We start from the raw sequence: 19,371 nt of genomic DNA, 5'->3' as shown, positions 1-19,371 counted from the left end.
CCCTCACAGGCAATGGGTCCTATGGCAGGGGTGCTGGCTCTTTCTGGCCCTGGAAGCATAGAGGGAGAGGGCAGAGGGCAAAGCCAGATTGCTGTCTTGACAGGAGGCCTGCTTGGTCTGGACTCTTGGTCAAAAGCCCAAGAAGATGATCTCTCAGAGCCGAGAGAGGTAGCAAGACCATCTTCCAATCCATTTTTGTTGGTCTTCTCAGAGCCACCATTTCTATGGGTCCCCTTAGCTCTGCTCACTGCTACTTGAACCTCATGGAACAGTATTACCACAGGGGGCTGAGGTGGTTGCATCTACCCACTATGAGGACCTCATCCCAAGCACTGAGGCTTCTAGAACCATTGTCATGTACTTCTAACCTGTCTTCAGGAGAACTAACCTGTCTTCAGGAGAACTAACAACTGGGCAGACGTGCAGAGCCTCAGGCAGCTACTGCTCCTCTGACCCATGGCCTTGGGTCACCTGCCCTGGTCCCTTGTGGGCATCCAGCCCCACTGCTAGGAGCAGCACCTTGCAAAGGCAACTGGGAGGCATTTACAAGTAGAAGTCACCACACCAAATCAGCAGTGGCTATGGACTGTGATAGCTTCCTGTTCCATCACCTAGAAAATGCCACCACCCTTGACTCACCCTTGACTCAATACTTTGCTCTCCATTTTTGCCTCTGTCCCTCAGTGCTAGGGACAAAATCATGCAAAGTTACGATGTGCCATTCATTTCAGTGTCACCTGCTCCTCTGAAATAACCCCTGTGGTTGGCCTGGTTTCCCCAGGCATTCTTGCTTCAACACATCTCCCCATGTGAAGCCGCCCAGGGCTAGCCCTCAGCCCAGGTGGACATTGACCTCAGCATTTACAGCCCAGTCTTTTACCCAGCAGGCGCACTCTGCTCCCCGAGGTGATCACCAGGTGAAGTGATGAGCTCACGTCTATGTATCTGCTAACAGGAGAGGGTTTATGGAGGCAGCTCCACCTCCCACCCAGGTCCTGGCTCTCCTGGCCCAAGCAGGGTAGCAGAAGAGCTGCTGGGGCGTCCCCTTGTGTAGACAACTGTCTCCTCAGCCTTCCTGTGAGGGATCGTCCCCACTCACTCGCAGGGCCCCTCCCTTCTCTGCACTCTCTGACCTGTGTGGGGCAGGGGCGGGGCTGGGAGGGCCAGCAGGCCCTGAAGGGGAAACTGCTGAAACCCCTGGGACAGGAAGTGGCAGAGAGGGGCTGTTTCCTCTGGTAGAGCAGGGGTGCGGAGAGGGCTGGCCCTGTCTCCTGCCTGTCTGCTGTGGGCTCTGGGAGCCAAGGAGAGCTGAGAGTCCCTCTCTCCCTTCCTCTACCCACCCCTACCCCCGCAGTAGAAGCTCCTGGACCACTGAGGTAGGGGTGCTTCCTCAGAGGAGGCTGTCTTCATTTTACAGGGAGAAGAATTCAGAGAGAAGGGCAGCAGAAGGGAAGGGTCGGGGGTGGGGCAGGTGGGTATAAATGAGGGGACCCACATGGTAGGGAAAACCACAGCTGAGGAGGGGCGCCTTCTGTGAGGTCTTGTCCTGAGAGAAAATGATCAGAATGGTGCCTGCTCAAAAGTATGTGAGTTGGACATGCAGGACACTGCTGAGTCTCTAAATCACAGGGCCAGAAAGGGCCTGAGGCCATGCCGGCCAACACCCCCCCCACCCCCCCCCTTGTTGTGTGGCTGAGGAAACTGAGATCCACAAAGCAAAAGTGACTTACTCAAGGTCACATCATGGGCCAGAACATTCTGATGAAAATCTAGAGTTTGTATTTGATGTTCCACGGCTCCCTCCAGGCACCTCTGAGTCTGTGACATTCTTTTCTGAAAGGAACTTGATGAATGTATTCCCTCTGAAGGGGAGTGAAGCCTTTAGTCCAGGAGTCAGCAAACTTTTCTTTCAAAGGACCACACAGTAAATCATGTAGGCTTTATGGCCCATGGGAACTCTGTCACAACAACTCATGATGCAAAACCCACCCAGACAACACATAAACGAATGCGTGTAGCTGCGTGTCAATAAAACTTTCTTTGTGGACACTGAAATTTGAACTTCATATAATACTCCTATGGCATGAAATATCATTCTTCTTTTGACTTTTTCCCCCCAATCATTAAAACAAAGTGTAAAAACCATCCTTAGCTCACCAACCACACAAAAACAGATGGTGGCGTGAATTTAGCACATAAAGCATGAAGAAGAGGAGGTGGTGAGGGAGGTGAGCCTTCGTCAGGTGAGGGGAGAGCAGGTAAAGCTTTGAACAGGATGTGATATTTGTAGTGCCGGATGGGAATCGGAGCTGCAGAAATTGAGGAAGGGCATATTGGGCCTGGGGGATGGTGTGAACAAAGGCGCGGAGGTGGGGAAATAATTGCAAGAGTTAACTGTGTTCTGCACACGTGTGGCCTGGTTGTTGTTTGCCAGCCCTGAGTCTCGGGCTGCTGTCTGTCACCGGAGGAAAGGGTTGGCTCTTTTGAGGCTGCCTAGAGACAATGAGGAGGAGAGGAAGAAAGGTCACCTAGGAGTCACAGCGACTAGCTGTGTGACCTTGAGCAAGTCACTTCTTCCTCAAGAACCCTGCAGCCAGATGACAGGAAGGATGGATGCGCTGATCTTTCAGGGCCTTTTTAACTTTCACATCCTGAGACTGAATCAAGGAGAGGCTTTCAGTCGTGTGGGGAGGAGTCCTAGGAGCTCACAGTGACACCGGGGCTCAAGCTGCCCTCCCTGCCTGCCCACCCCCACCCGTGGGCTCTTTTCCACCTTATCCTTTGTGCACAGGATGCTGGACTGCCCCTTGCTTCTGCTCACCTGGAAAGTGGCCCGCAGGGGAAGGAGGCATTTGGAAGAAAGCAGGTCTCAACCTGGAGCTGCCCCTCCCAACTGGGGGAGCCCTCGATCTGAGCGGGGAGCCTCTGCATTTGTTTCTAGGACACATGCTGGCAGGGACCTCAACAAAGAACACTGTCCCTCCAATAAAAGATATCTGACTTAATATCCTGTTGGTATCTACTCACAGATTGCCCCAGCTTCTAAAAAAAACCACTAGTAACTTTAATTAGTCTCTTGTCAGTGTGTCTGTCCGCGCCCCGCCCCGCCGCCATGGATCAGGTAGACTTCCTAGGGGCAGGGGTCGGATGGCAGAGCATCTTCCGTTCAGCACATGTGGCTTTCCTGCCACAGTGTTCGGAATGCAAACCTCACCAGGCCAGGCCTGTTCCTCTGGCCACTGAAGGCTCATGGAAACTCCTCCTGCCAGGGGATGTGTGTAGATGTGTGTGTTTAGCAGAAAATGACTCTCTGGGCTGTCTTTTGTTCCATCATTAATCCTGGTTTTTTTAAGATCACCCCAACTTCAAAATGTCCGAACTGAACTCATGTTCTTACCATACTTCCTGCCTTAATCTCTGTCTTTTTACCATTCTCATGGGAAGAACTGGCTGCAACCTTGGGGTCTCTACAAGTCTATATGACCCCACCCTCTGTCATTTTATCCCTTCAGGGTGGACCTGGGAGTCACCTCCTTGGTTCCCTCCTTGGTTCCAGCCACCCATCTGGTCCCCTTCCATCTCCTCCACTCAGTCAGATCAAACTGATCTTCCTAGAAAACTGCTTGTTTTGTGCCCCTGCCTTGCTCAAGAATCAACCGTGACTTTGAGTTGCTTTCTGGATCGAGGCCTATGCACTCATCCTCCTGATTTCCCTGTGGTCCCCCCACCAGCCAATCTCATACATACCCTCCCCATAGTCAAACTTGTTTCTGCTCTCTACCATGTTTGATAATTGTTGGTTATGTCCCCCTCAGTGTCCATTTCATCCCACTACCTCCATTTCCCTTTCTTCCTGTCCATCTAGGTAGAGATATCATGAATGCTTAATGCATGACCTCAGCCTGAAAGACACAAATCTGACCCGGAAATCTAAAAACACACTTGGAATGTAACAGAGCTTTCACCTATGTTAACTTGCTGGCTTTCCACGACGACCCTTTGTGCTAGGGAGAGTGTCCCCATTTCACAGAGGAAGAAGGTGACCTACCTAAGCCCCAAGGCAAAGCTTCTCGCCTGTGCCCTTACGGTTTGCAGAAACTTCTGAGGTCTTCACCTAGGCTGTTGCTGGCAGTGCGCCCCCCTGGGGATTCAGGAGCTGCCTCAGACTTGGCTTTGGCCTTGTTCCTGCAGCCTGTCCTCCCCATCACTGACTTGTTCTCTTCCCCTTCCCAGAGTACTCCGCCTCCTCCTGGTTCCTGGAGCTCTGGAGATGAGGGTGTGGTGGCTGCAGGCACCTCCAGGGGGTGCTCTTTCAGCTTTCTCAGGCCAGGCCCCTGGGAGTCAGGGCAGCTGAGAAAATAGGTTCCCTTTGACATAACCCTTCCCCCACCTCTCCTCCCCTACTGGGGCTTCTGTAGTGCTCTTCTTGCCACATAACCACAACCCAGAGGGCTGGGGCCGGGTGGAGGTGGTGAGGACAGGGGACTGGGAGCACCCCTCCAACCACAGCTGCCTGTCCCTCCTGCAAGGCCCCCAACCTTAGCAAAGGAGCCAGCCCCCTCCAAGGCGACAGCTGGCAGCCTGCAGCCCACCCTATGTTCTAGAGCCATGGGGGCACTTCTGGGAGCTTAATGGGGTCCCCAGTCCCCTTTGGTCTCTGGGAGGTCACCTGGAACTTGTCATCTGAATGAGTGTGTTTTAATTTTCAAAGCACTTTCCCACCACCATCTTCATTCACCCAAGACAGGCTGGTGAGCCCCTACTAGGCCTGGATTCCCCTCAGCCCTCACCCACTTTAAGGATGACAGAAAGCACAGCTCAGAAAGATGGCTGACTTCTCTGTGGGCCCACCTCTTGTTGGGATGCAGCCGGGAGAAGGCTGGTGGGTCTCCTGGAGAAAGAGGAGCATGCGTCACTGTGCTTGCAGCCTGGAGCCTTAACTGCCCCTCCATGGGGCCAGCTGTGGGGCTGGGAAGGCAGGAGCAAGCTTGCAGCTGAGAAAGGGCAGGGACAGTGGGAGAAGAGCTCCAGGCCTGCCCCACCGTGAGAGCTCTGACAAACCCTACAAGGAATCAGGCAGTGACCGAGGGCCAAGGAAGGAAACTGGGTTTCTTGTAAATGAGCACAGAGAAACCCCAATCAACAGAGCTTGCAAAACATTTATTTTTTTCCCTCCCTCTTCCTGATTTCATCTCAGATGGAGGGGGTGGTAGAAGGCAGGAATAGAGGAGAAGAAGCTGACAAAATCGCTGTGGCAAGGCCCCCTTCACTGGGCATTTTGCTCAAGGAGGGGGGTTCGGCTGGCTGATTGGAGTCCAGCCCTAGTTGGACCAAGATTGTAGGGGAGTCCCACACTTGGGCTACTTCTGCTTGGTCCATGGCTACAGACTGGACCCCTGGGTCTGAACTTCTGTCTCTTAAACACACGCCACTGATCACGTGGTGCCGCGTGCAAATATGCTGCTTGATGACTATTAGCCGGAGGAGGGGCTGTTTTTAAGTGGAGGGTACAGCTATTCCTGGGGTAGTTTCCACTTTGTTTGTGGTTGTGGGGGAGGGGTGTTGAGGGAGTGGGAAATGGCATGAAGGAAATTGTCACTTCCTTTCCAGAGAATTCCAGAAAGGTTTCAGGGAGGACGGGGTATTTCAGGAGTGAGGGCTGGCTGTGAGAGGACGAGGAACGTGAGAACGCTGCTCTGCGGGGCTGGCTGACCATCTGGCCCCCATGTTTGCTGGCGTGTGTGAAAATGCCACGGGTGTTATTAGCGATTCTGTGAGAGCCATTGGCTCGGCTGAGCGGCTGTAGATTTAAACTTGCTCCACGGAGACTGCGGACGTGGCTTTCACATTGGGGCTGTTTCCTGTGGAGGAGGCCCCAATGGGTGAGTGCTGGACACCGCTTGACGTGTTCCAGTGACAGCCCCAGAGAGGGTCTGAAGGGGGCCCAGCTGTGATGACGCAGAAACAGCCCAAACCACTTCTATTTTGCTATTTTGGTTTTGAAATGCAGTCACAACCACAGAGAGCCAGAGGTGTGCATTTGCAAGCCCGGGATGTGGGCGCCCTCGCTTGCTTGCTCCCTCCTGTGGTGTGCCTGCACACACACGTTCACACACACACGTTCAGTAGCTGGGGCCAGCCATATGCTCTCACAGAGGCTTTGCTTTCAGCCCAAGCAAGACAGGCCCTGGGAGCCAGGGATACTGCAGTGGCCTCAAAGGGAGCAGAACTCTTGCCACTCTGGGCGTGGACTTTGACTGGAGCCAGCTTTGAGCTTTGCAATGAAGGGGTGGGGTGGGAGGATCTCAGCACCAGTTACTACGGGTTACCAGGTGAGCCCAGGGTCCTTGTGGACCTCCCTAGCCCCCCACTCACCGATAAGGCAGTGTCCAGGCCTCTGGGCAGCTGAATCTGTGTTCCAGAGCGTCTCTGAGGACGCCAGAGAGGGGAGCCCCTGTGTGGGCCTCTCTGGCCTCCAGCAGGGCGGGCCTTCTGTGCTGGTGGCTTCTTTGGTTTCAGGTTCCTGGGAGAGGGAGGTTATTTTGAGGGACTTGGGGGAGAGTGAGTGAACATGCAAATGACTGCTCCCCACCTCTCACTTTCAAATCCTCAAACATCTGAAGGGGGAAGGGTGAAACCTTCTGGACTGGAAGGTTCCATAAGGGTGAAGGGAGAGTTTTCTTAGCCTTGACCAAGAGAGTAGGACAGCCAATCCCGCCCTACACACACACACACACACACACACACACACACACACACACAGTTCACCTTAGCTTCAGACTTGAAGAATCCTGAATTTGGATACTGAGATATGCTGATACTTAAAGAAGGCAACTGGATTTGCCTTTCTTTTATTTCAAATCTCTCTTTGCATTGATGGCTAAGGGCTCCATCCAGTCTAGTGCAGAGCTGCCTTCCCTCTCCTACCACACCCCCCCTAGCAGAGTGGGCCCTGGGGGCTCACCCCTAGGATGCATGGGCCACATACACATTCTGCTCTGGCATGCTCTCCCTGGGAAGCAAGAGGATTTTGAGTTTTCCATGTCAGGGGGCTGGGTGGTGGTGGCCGCTAGGCCCCGCCCCAGCCCACTTCACCACAGCCAGCCTCTGCCAGCCGGCAGCAGCTAGTATTAGCTCGAGCTTGCCATTCTCATGAAGGCAGGCCTGGAGGAGGAGGAACCAACGACTGTGCTTGTGGCTCTGCTGGCCCGACCAGGACCAAAGCCCTTTGACACACAGAGGCTCTCACGCACTTGTCCCCACACCCGGCACATACATATATATCTGCAGTGTGCTCGCACACCCACAGGGAACTCCCTCCCCAACTCCCGCTCCTGGTTGTAAATTACCGTGCAAAAATACACAGACATAGCACACACACAGGGCACAAGTTTCTCTCTTTCCTGTAAGCTAGACCACTGGACACCCACCCCACACCCAGCATACACATGCGTATACTCACAGGCCAGAGAACACACCCCACCTCACTGGTACCAATTGACCAGTGTCATTCATTCATGTGATCGTTCCACCAACACACATTGGGCATCTACCACATGCTAAGCTTCATCAGTGAGCAGCACCAGCGTCCCTGCCCTCAGCGAAGCTGCTTTCTAATGGGGGAGGTAAGGAAGGCGCCCAGAAGTTCCCCAGGCAGAGAGCTCACAAACTTCACAAACACTGATCTGCGAAGAGAAGCCAGAGCGATGAGCAAACCTGCAGGGAAAGGCCATGGTGGAATGACCTTGGAGGGAGAGGGGCAGACACAGGAGTTTCATGTTTAGACAAAGTGGGATTAGGTGAAAGTGATCACCTTTCATTTGATTAGTATGAGAACGCTTCCTGGGGGCAGACAGCCGGCCTGTGGGAGGGCGGGAGCTGCGGAATGCAGGCCTTGGGGCGCTTTGGCTGGGGGAGACAGACCTTCCAAGCATAAATGGCCCTGGAAGGCCTCTCTGGGAGGCCACAGACACCCGGTCACGTGGGTCATGTGCAGGTGGGGTGGGGGTGGGCGTCCGTGGTGGAAGGCCATCCTAGCCTCGCTGTGCTGGGCCTCTCGTTCACCCGAAGGGAAACTCAGACCTGCCAGGTTGATTCGAATGACTTAAAGTTTTTTGGTTGGGGGTGGGTGGCAAGGTGTGGGGGTGAGTGTGGGGGTGGGGAGAGGGCGGAGCCAGCCCTGTGGGCTAACGGAAAGGAAGTGGAAGAGGCCTGGGTGTCTTCTGTGGGGGAGAGTGGTCATCTGGGAGGGTCATCCGTGGTCCCCCTCCCTTTCCTCCCCTTTGCCCCTCTCTGAAGTTCCTCATTTCTTCCTGGGCCAGGAGGAGGTTTTGCCACCCTGGCACTGGCAAAGGAGTGCCAAGGAGGCAGGGGTCTAGTGTGTGGCTCCTCTGGTGCATGGAGCTGGTTCTTCAGGTGCTCGTGATTGAACCAAGCTGATCATAGGCCTGCCACACCAACACACATGTGGACACCACACAAAGCCAAACCCTCGAGGCCAGAGCCATGGTACCTGGAGATGGAGAAGCCTGAGTGTTAGGGTGGAGACGCTGAGAATGCTTTGGTGGGAGGGGCGTGGGAGGGGAGCTGGGGCTTTGGGAGCCAGGCCGGGGTGCGGCGCCGACGACTTGAGAAGGGCAGGGAGCACAGGAAACAATCAGAGGCCCAGTGCCATGTGAGCGCCGGAGGTGCAGGCTATGAGTGCCAGAGGCATTCTGGGAGAGGAGAGACGTGTGGGCTGCAGCAGACAGATTTCCTGGAAAAGGGGGCCCTGAGCTGGCCCTGGAGGATGGGGAAGGTTCCTGTGGGCCCCTCCCCCAGCTGGGGCTCTCCCAGGGTGACAGTTCACTCTTGAAACTGAAACCAAAGCTAAACCAAGAGCCCAAGCCACATACAGCACAGAGGCCATTGTGCCCGGCATCCCCAGCAGGTGGTGGTGGCTGGGTGGTGACTAGAGCAGGGCATGTGGCCCCCCCCGGCCCTCTGACATCAGGCTCTCTGGAGGCGTGGCCGAGTCTGAGAGTGCCATCCGCTGTCACTGGCCCTGACAACACAACCCTTATAGTGAGAGATCACTTCCTCTGTGGAGTCTGCCCTTCAGAACTAAGCGGCCCCTACTCCCGAGGTGGACCAAGTCAGGCAGAGTCTAGAAGACCATCCTGTGTACCCAGATATCCCCACCCCAGATCCTTCACAGGGGTCCTTTCCCCAGCCAAGGGAATTGTAGGGTTCTTCACGCTCCATCCACAAGGCCACTTGGGCTGCCCTGGCTTCCCCTATGGCCACACCCTGGGGATTAATCTTCAGGGTGGAGAGTGCACCAAGTCTCGCTGTGTCTCATCTTGTCCACATGGGGCAGTAAGTGAGGGAGACTACGTATCTTTGGGGTCCGCTCAGGTGTAGGTCCCCGTGACCCAGACTGGCACCAAGGCTCAGCCCTTCTGTTCCCACTGTCTTCCCCTTTTCCTGCTGTCCCTCTTCTGGCAGTCTGTCCTGGGAACAGGACCCAAGGAAGGTGACTGGCTCACTGCCCCATCTCTCCCTTCTCCATAGGTCGCTCCTGTGCTTGGCCCAGCCCAGCATGCAGCCTTGAACCTGGGTTAGGCCACCGCCTACTCCAGTTCTCTACGGCCCCTATTGTACTGTGACTCAAGGAGTAGGTGCTAGGCTCAAGGTATCTGAATAGCATCTTTTCATCAAGGAAACACCGCGGCTCCAGTGGGCCCTGCAGGCCCCACAGTCAGCTCTCTGAGGAGACAGCATGGCTGTTGCCCTGCAGCCCAGTGACCTGATCTTTGAGTTTGCAAGCAACGGAATGGATGACATCCACCAGGTATGGCCCCAGAGAACAGAGCCTGGTCAGCCGGCACAGATGATCAGATAGATAAAGACAGGCAGGCAGATAGCCAGTAAGCTGGCCGGCTGGCTAGCTACCAGTCAGCAAACACTGATCAAGCACCTACTAGGTTCAAGGCATGGCGGCTGTGGGCCAGGCAGACTGTGCCATCAGCTAGTCCCATGTGGCCAGGCAGTAGTCATTGGGCGGTCACTTAGTGAGCTGGTTTGGCCAACATGCAATTATAGGGCACGCGTAGTTTCCAAGTCAGCCAAGTAGCTGCTATGCACACTAGCTGATCTGTCAATCAGCAACGGGGGGCTGAGTGCACACGTGTACACTGACCTCCGTGTGCGTTCTCTGGCCACTTCACCCCATGTCACAGTGAGAAAGGTGCTGAGACAACCACACAGTAGGACGGAGAAATGCCAGCTGGCACTGCAGGGTACAGTCCATCCCCTGGCACCTTCAGACTCCTGTCCTGGCATGGTTGTCAGGCCCTTCCATAACCATCTTTTCAACCACCATCTAAGGATTCAGAATAAACTGGAAATTGGGTCCTCTGGTCGGAGGAAATTGGGAACTAGGACAGAGTTCTGGCACTCAGGCCTCTGCTGCTCCATACCTTGCCCAGCACCCTCCTTCCACACACTGGAGAAGAGGAGGCAGCCAGGTACTGCAGAAGGAAGGGGGGATTAGTGGTCCGAAGCCCTGAGTTCTCATCCCAGTGTGGCCACAGTGTCCCCTGGGCAAGACCTGTCCCCTGCCCTACCTGGCTGCCATCTCCCCATCTTCATCAAGAGGAGACCCAGCTGGATCATCTCCAAGGGCACCCCAGCCTAGTTCTGATGCGGTCTCTCTCAGATCCCTGTGAGGACAGGAAACTTCGTCCCATCTCTAGTGACCAGCCAAAGGCTGCCCCCTAGTGGTCTTGGAGCACACGGTGCTTTCTGTCCTGCTAGATGTTAACCTGAAGTGGCTCAGTTTATCCAACACCTCTGGCATGCCTAGCCTCCTGAAACAAGGGAAGAAAAATCTAACCTTACCTGGGTTCTCAGTGTGGCTAGTCATCTTTTACTTGTTTCTAGACCACTCAGCAATTCTTTCTATTCTTCCTAGAAGCTGCTCTTCATAGAAGCTGTTCTTACCTCCTGAACCCACAGCTGCCCCTCCACCCTCTGAGACAGCCTCTTCTCCAATCCACAGAGGAGCTCAAAGCCAAGGATGCCCTCACTTTCCCTCCTCCCTCCCTCTTAGCAACAACATCACCTGTTCTTATTTCCTTTCTGCTGGCCTGGGAGAAAGAAGTGGCCCTCTTCCTTCCAAGGACAACACCTACCCTGGGGCTTAATCTCTTCTCTCCTGCTGCCTTCCAGACCTCACACCATCCTTCACCTCCTCTCTCTCTTGTGTCTTTCACACCTCGCAGACCTCTCCTCAACCTAGAACATCTTCATGTCCCCCTAACCCTAAGAGAAACCCTCCCTCCCTTCTGCCCACCTCTTTAACATACCGCCTCCTTAGCGCTGTTCTTCTCCCCAGTGTGACCTCCATCATCTGGGTTTACGTTCTCACCTCCCTTCTCTCACTGTTTTTAGGATACACTTTTTGTTGCAAAATACAGTATGAATATAAAACAGATAACCTGTAATTGAAAAGAATCTGAAAATATATATTTTTTAAGAATAACTATAAAATTAACACTCATTAACTCACCACCCAGGTTAAGAAATTAAATGTTACCAGTCTCCTAGGGGGCTTCCCTGGTGGTTCAGATGGTAAAGAATCCACCTTTAAAGCAGGACCTGGGTTTGATCCCTGGGTTGGGAAGATCCCTTGGAGAAGTGCATGACAACCCACTCCAGTATTCTTGCCTGGCGAATTCCATGGACAGAGGAACCTGGTGGGCTACAGTCCATGGGGTCACAAAGAGTCAGCCATGACTGAACGACTAACACTACAATAGTCTCCTCGGAGTCCCTGATGCCTAAAGCACATAATCAGAACCTACTGTATGTCAGACTCTGTTCTAAGTGCTTTATGTACATTGATCCATTTAAACAACCATATGTGGTCAATAATATGATCACCCCAGTTTTATAAAGGAGGAAACAGATGCACAGAAAGGTATATTGCCCAAGATCACACTGCTCATAAATGGCAGAATTTGGTCTCAGACCCAGGCAGTCTGGCTCTAGATCAGCATGGTCCAGTAGAGTTTTCTGATATTCTAGAAGTGCTCTTAGTTTCCCTGGTGGCTCAGACGGTAAAGCGTCTGCCTGCAATATGAGAGAATTGGGTTCAATCCCTTGGTCGGGAAGATCCCCTGGAGAAGGAAATGGCAACCCACTTCAGTACTCTTGCCTGGAAAATTCCATGGACGGAGGAGTCTGGTGGGCTACAGTCCATGGGATCACAAAGAGTTGGACATGACTGAGCAATTTCACTAGATTTGTCCTGTCCAGTATGGGGCCATGTGGCTATGGAGCACTTGAACTATGGCTGATGCAACTGAAGGACTGAATTTTAATCTTGAAAAACTTTATATTTACATTTAAATAGTCACCAGTGGCTAGCGGCTACTGTGTTGGACAGACAGCTCTAAAGTGAAGTGAAGTTGTGGAGTCGCTCAGTTGTGTCCCACTCTTTGGGATCCCATAGACTATAGTCTACCAGGCTTCTCTGTCCATGGGATTTTCCAGGCAAGAGTACTGGAGTGGGTTGCCATTTCCTTCTCCAGGGGATCTTCCTGACCCAGGGATCGAACCCAGGTGTCCTGCATTGCAGGCAGACACTTTACCCTCTGAGCCACCAGGGAAGCCCACAGACAGCTCTAAACTCTGGCCTTAATCACTATACCCACCTGCCTGTCTCCGTCCATCCGTCCTCTCTGAGACCCCAGCACTCCCCTGAAACTGCTCTAGCCAGGTGACTGGCCAGCAGCCAAACACAAAGGCAGTTTCATCATTTTTTATTCTTCTGGATCCTTCAGGAACATTAGGTAAAACTGAGCATTCTCATTCCTTTTTCATGAAGAAAGAATTAATAGCCCCATGAAAGAAAATTCAGAAAAGTAGAAAGGGAAAAAAAAATCACCTGCAGTCCCACAACCAAAATATAATTCTTATGAACATTCCAGTACATTTCCTTCTATAATTTTTAAACAACAGTTGGAATCACACTTATTTTTAAAATTTACCTTTGTTTGATTTTAGAATAACTATGTCCTCTGGGGGTCAAATTCTCATCCTGATGATTTTACCCACTCTCAGTGATGAGCTCATGGATACATATTTTTGACTCCTTCATAGGTATCTCCATTTTAAATATCTCAGTGGTACCTCCAACTGACCATATTCAGACACTTGCTCCCTTATCTTTCTCCAAAAACCTGCTCCTCTTCCTTCTGGCTTCCCCCTTAACAAGAACAGTACCCCCATGCGCCCACCAAATCAAGCCAGAAATCGGAACCCTCTCCCCCATCCAGGCCCTTACCTTTAAAAAAAAAAAAAAAAAGATTAATTTTGTTTTATTTATTTGGCTGCATCAGGCCTTAGTTGTGGTGCATGGGCTCTAAAGCTCGAGGGCTTAGTTGCCCGACTAGGGTGGATCCTTAATCACTGGAGCACCAGGGAATTCCCAGCCCTTAACTTTCTATGTCTCTAATTCCTCTGTTCTTCCATCTTCATTCCTACTCTCATCACAAACTGAGCCCTAAGATGTTCATGATCTGAGCCCTTCACCCTGGTACCCAACCCTGAGCGTAGGTTGAGTCCCTCAGCTGGCTGTAGATTGAGCCCCTTGCCCTTGACATTGACAAATCCTTTCCCACTGGTTTCAGAATGAGCCTAACTAACCCTGGCCACAGCTTAACCCATAGCTGTAACCAGTTAAAACTGCCTGCCCTTGGTTGAGTGAAGGTGGTACAGAGCTAACCCATTTCTACCAATAAAGACCCCACTAGTGAGTTTGGACCCAGAGCAATGTCATGCCCTACAAAGGACAGCCCCTGAGGGATCCAAGAGTTAGGAATTGCAAGAAGGGCCAGATTCTGGTATGGAGGGCTTCCTGGGAGAGGCGGGTGGGCCTTGAACCGGATCGCTGTCTTCTCCGTAGCTAGAAGATCCCTCCGTGTTTCCAGCTGTGATTGTGGAGCAAGTTCCCTACCCCGAATTACTGCATCTGTACTCAGGCCTGGAGCTGGATGACGTTCACAATGGCATCATAACAGATGGGACATTATGCATGACACAGGATCAGATCTTGGAGGGCAGTTTTTTGCTGGCAGGTCTGTTTCCTTCCTGGGCAGGGAAGGTGTGGAGGAGGGAGGGGTTCTGTCTTCAGGTAACAGTAGCCCACAGAGGCTTCTCGTGACCCCATGCAGCCAGGAGCAAGGCCCCCAGTAGTTGGAAATTAGACGGGGTGACTAGGATAAGCAGAAGGTAGTACCACTGTAGAGAGGAGAAAGCCACCTAAATGGATCCATGATCTCCTGAGATGCAGTGGAAGAGTGAGGGGAGACCACCTCTGCTGGGATGGGTGTAGAGAAAGGTGGAGAATCAGGGTGGGAGGCACGCTGCTACCTTCCCGGCTGCCCCTGGGCTCCTTAGCCTCGTTCTGGCGGCACCCACTGCCCTATGTCCTGAGGGAATTTTCTTCTCTCCCAACCATGGAACCTGGCACCAGATGACAATGAAACCACCTCACAAACCGTGTCAACCCCTGAAGTCTTGCTCAACGTCGAGTCTCCTAACAACATCCTGGATGACAAGCAGATCTGTGAGTTTGAACTGTGGCGCCTCAACTCGCGGCAACACAAAATTCCATTTTAAAGTATCACATCTGTGTATTGGACTCTCAGGGGCCTGTGTGTGCCGGCTAATGCACCCACACCACCCTATACCTGTTAACATGCTCTTGAGCTGTGAGTGGAGTGGGATGGGGCAGAATGGCCCCTGCGGATGAGGAAGAAGATGGAGTGACTTTTTGTAACTCTTTATAAAAATAACCAGGTTGACTGGTTATTTTTTCCAATTTTTAAATTACAGTAAAATACGCATAGGGCTTCCCTGGTGGCTTGGTGGTAAAGAATCTGCCTCCTAATGCAGGAGACACAGGTTTTGACCCCTGGGTCAGGAAGATCCCCTGGAGGAGGAAATGGCAACCCACTCCAGTATTCTTGCTTGGAGAATCCCATGGACAGAGGAGCCTGGTGAGCTATATAGTCCATAGGGTCACAAAGAGTCAGACATGGCTGAGCGACTGAACAACAAACTACACATAACATAAAATGAACCACCTTAACCATCTTTCAGTGTTCGGGTCTGTGGTATTAAGTACATTTGTTATGTTGTGCAGCCACCATCATCCTCTCCAGAACTCTGCATTTTGCAAAACCTGAAGTCTGTTCCCATGAAACACTAACTCCTTATTCCCCCTTCCCCTCAGCCCCTGGCCACCACCACTCTACTTTATATCTCAATGAATTTGACTCCTCTTGGGGCCTCAGATGAGCTGAAGTATACAGTATTTGTTTTTTGCGGGGACTGGCTTATTGGTCCGTCCACGTGTAGCATGTGTCAGAACTTCCTTGTTTAAGGCAGAATGCTATTGGCCAGGGTAACGTCAGGCCGCTCTGCTGTCTCGCTGAGCTCCCAGGATGACTGTGCCAGATGCGGCTTAGTTAGAAATGTACCGGGCTGGAGCCTCCTCATCCCTTCCCTGTTCTAGGAGGTTGGCCCCTACCTCCTGCGATGGCCCCTGAGGCAGGCTCTTCCCCCAGCAAATACCCCCATCCAGGCATCTGCCATGACTCTACAGGAAGATTCCTGGCTCCAACTGACCTTCGAAGGAGGTGCTGGGATACAGGGTGGCAAAAAAGCCATGAAGCTGCAGGTTCCAATTCCTCATCCCACCTCTGGCACTAATTTTCACTCAGGATTCAACAGATATTTACTGAGGACCCTCACATACCAGGCATGTGTGACCAAGTTGCTGTGTGACCCTGGGCACATGCCCTGCCATCTCTGGGTCTCAGTCTCCTCATCAGGGCTAAACGAAGTCTAAGGGCCCTTCTGCTTGTAAAATGAGTAGACGACTAAATGAAGGTGGCCCTTTCCCCGGGTGTCACCTGGAACTTCCCACCACCAGCGGCGGGCTGCACATGTGCATGCTGTGATTGGGGCCAGCTTGTGCCCACAGCTCTGCAGATGTTTCCTCTCCTCGTGCCGTGAGACACAGGAGGCATTTTCAGGTGTGTCCTGTGTCTGGGGCTGTGGGGAATGACGCTTCGCCCCCACCCCCACCCCCCAGGAACCCACTGTTCTCTTGAGCACGGGGAGACCACACTCCTACCGTGCCCTGGACCCATGCCACCTCAGGCCTTTCTTCTTGCAGTCAGCACCTCCGAAATGCTTCCAGAGCCAGACCCTGCTCCAGCCATGACACTGCCCAACTACCTGTTTCCTGTCTCTGAGCCCGACGCCCTGAACAGGGCTGGTAACACTGGTGACCAGGAGGAGAACTGTCTGGAGGAGAAGGTCCCCAGAGAAGAGAGCGCTAAGAAGACTGGAAAATCCAAGAAGAGAAGTAAGATAGGGGGGGAGAGAGTGTGTGTGTGTTTCCTCAAGGGGCTGGGCAGTAGGAGAGGGCTCAGGGAGACCACGGCTAGAGGTGAGTCCCATGCTTTACAGACATGTTCAGAGCATAGCTCTCTGGTGTGGCAGAGACAGATGGAAAGTCCTCCCTTCTGGAAAGCCGGGCCTCATCAGGTAGCTTGCCTAAAGCCTGACATTTTCCAGGCTACTCCTGTCTGCCCAGCAGATATGTAAATGCTTATTAGCAAGCCCATGACCTCAGTGGATTAAATCCTGCACTGAGTGTTCAGACACCAGCCTTGGCCCCCTGGCCAGTTCCTGCCCTCTGGGGGCCTCTGCCTCTGCTCTTAGCTTCCTTCTTAGAGCTTACGGAGCCGAGACCGTATATGGTAGAGGACTTTGGGCTTTCCCAAGCCCCATGTTATTGATTTACTCAGATGATGGCTGGTCGATACTGCCGTGTCAGTGTGGCAACCAAAGCCTGGTGCCACACTTATCTGCACAACAGGCACACCTTCAGATGCCATTTTGTTTCAAAAATTAGGCAAGGCAGATTCTGTGCTTCTAAAGGTGACTCATTGGCAAGCACTCCGTGGCCCCTCATTGTTTGGGGCCTGAAATGCAGGAGGGCCCTTGGGGGGTGGAGCTACCTGAGTGCGATGCCTCTTCCTTGTCGCCGGGTGCCCCTCAGTTGGTAAGCGCCTGGGCCCTCTGTCTCGGGAGCCCTGCCCTGTAGCCTCAGCTCACTCCCACCTTCCCCCCACCCTCAGTCCGGAAGACCAAGGGCAACCGCAGTACCTCACCTGTCACTGACCTCAGCATCCCTATTCGGAAGAAATCGAAGGATGGCAAAGGTACAGCAGGGAGGCGGGTGAGGTGGGAAGGGAGCCGGCAGGGGTGGGTGGGGTCTGGGCACCCCATCACCACCCTGCTGCTCTGCAGGCAGCACCATCTACCTGTGGGAATTCCTCCTCGCACTTCTGCAAGACCGGAACACCTGCCCCAAGTACATCAAGTGGACCCAGCGAGAGAAAGGCATCTTCAAGCTGGTGGATTCTAAGGCAGTGTCCAAGCTGTGGGGGAAGCAGAAGAACAAGCCTGACATGAACTATGAGACGATGGGCCGGGCACTCAGGTAGGAGCCCCTGCCCGGAGGGGTCCCCAAGCTTCTTCCTCTGTCCCAGGAGCCCCTCGCTAAGGGGCCTCCAACTTTCCCTGGAAAGATCAGGCTCTTTGTGGGTGATGAGTAAGTACCTTGCTCCTCCTGCATGGGTCACCTAGACACTCTTCTGAGGCGCAAATTCCTGGGCCCATCCCCACAAGTCTCCTGTGACTCTCCCGTTTGCTTACCCCCCAGCCCGTTTCCCAGGTCCTATCTGGGAGGGACAGTCCTCTTCTTGTGTTTCTGTCCTAGCCTTTTCTCTTTTTAGAGTGGAAAGAGAATTTCAGGGCCTCCCCATCCCCAAGAAGGGCTTCCTTCACATTCTGCAAGCCAGGGACCAAGGAAGATGGGTCTGACTTACCCACAGTCGGTCTCTCAGGCTGGGGGATGGCTGAACCCCCATCCTCCACCCCCTCCCATCCTTCACTCACCCCATCCTCTGCCCCAAAGCAGCATGAGGGTCAGCATTGGAAATCCCCTTTCATGGACCCTTTGAGTCGTCAGAGGGAGATCTCAGAAACTTCATAAAAGCCTTCTAAGTCCAAAGTGTCCCTTCCCTTGCTCAGGGCGCCCATCTGCATCCCCCCACCGGTCCTGGAGGGCACTATGTCCCTGACACTCCCTGCTCTTCACCCAGATATTACTACCAACGAGGCATCCTGGCCAAAGTGGAAGGGCAGAGGCTGGTGTACCAGTTTAAGGAGATGCCCAAGGACCTGGTGGTGATCGAAGACGAGGATGAGAGAAGCGAGGTCACAGCCACATCCCCTCAGGCCTCTGCTCCCTCCACCTCCTCTGGTGGCAGCTCCCGGAGAGCCAGTTCCCGGGTCTCGTCTAGAGCTGCCCCGCAGGGCAAGGGTGACACTTCCTGGGAAAAGCCGAAGGTGCAGCACGTTGGTCTCCAGCCATCTGCGAGTCTGGAATTGGGACTGTCTATAGACGAAGAGATCCCCACTACCTCCGCCATGCTTGTCTCTCCACCAGAGAGCCAGGCCAAAGTCACCAAAGCTGTGAGGTAAGGGCGCCCAGGTCGTTCTAAGTCTTCCCCTAGGGATGGGGACATTTTCAGCTTCTTGCAAAGTTGTGCTCTGTCTCTGACTCCTGGGACCCTCACAGCATCCCTGGGAATCCAGTGGGACACTCGTGGCTTAAAAGAGGGAAAGGTGACTTGACTGAGGTCACACACCAAAATAACAAATGGCCAAGCCAGTCCTTGACCTGGGGCATCTTCTGTTGCCAGCTGGGGCTACTCCTGTTACCCCAGGGTGCTCCTCAAGAACCTCCTCTCCTGGGCACATCCCCACAAGTCTCCTCTACTCCAGAAAAGGGGTAACAGAGAACGTGCCATTCTGCCTTCCTCAGGCCCTACCAAGCCCACCAGGAAAGCTCTTGTTACTAATTGTCCACACTAAGGTCCCTCCAATTTTCCCTGAAAAGTTTGGCCTTTGTCTGGGTTATACGTGTGTACCTGTTACTATGCTGATGTGGGCCACGGGGATGCTCTTCTGAAGAGGGATGTCAGTGCACTGCAGTGGTGATGAACACAGTCTCTGGAGGCAGAAAGCCTAGGTGTGTCCCTGTTGCTGGCTGTGTGGTCTAGGGCAAGTTACATAACCTCTCTGTGCCTCTTTCCTCATGCAGGAAAATCAGATTGTTAATCTTATTCAACTCATGGGCTGATCAGAAGATGGAGTGAGATCCCACATGCGAACCATTTAAATGATCCCTGACCCAAGCTAAGGGCCCAACAAACAGTGGCTGAAACACCTTCTGCCCCA

The 19,371-nt window shown here is 53.2% G+C and overlaps 1 protein-coding gene across 4 annotated transcripts in view; it reads left to right on the top strand.

Annotated features, from left to right (window-relative positions):
• The window catches only part of ELF4 (E74 like ETS transcription factor 4), a 39,832-nt gene that overhangs the window by 15,635 nt on the left and 4,826 nt on the right, over positions 1-19,371 (top strand). For 2 of the 4 annotated variants that reach the window (XM_019956022.2, XM_070784041.1), the window contains exons 2-8: positions 9,553-9,832; positions 13,952-14,123; positions 14,522-14,614; positions 16,232-16,423; positions 17,202-17,285; positions 17,374-17,566; positions 18,231-18,608. In XM_019956022.2, coding sequence (XP_019811581.2) covers positions 9,761-9,832; positions 13,952-14,123; positions 14,522-14,614; positions 16,232-16,423; positions 17,202-17,285; positions 17,374-17,566; positions 18,231-18,608 — 1,184 coding nt within the window. In that variant the 5' untranslated portion in view covers positions 9,553-9,760. The other 2 variants (XM_070784042.1, XM_070784043.1) reach the window with 2 other exon arrangements.

The sequence above is a fragment of the Bos indicus genome, chromosome X (genome assembly GCF_029378745.1).
Source record: "Bos indicus isolate NIAB-ARS_2022 breed Sahiwal x Tharparkar chromosome X, NIAB-ARS_B.indTharparkar_mat_pri_1.0, whole genome shotgun sequence".
In the NCBI taxonomy this organism is placed as follows: Eukaryota; Metazoa; Chordata; class Mammalia; order Artiodactyla; family Bovidae; genus Bos; species Bos indicus.
This window is presented reverse-complemented; position numbering and strand designations above follow the sequence as displayed.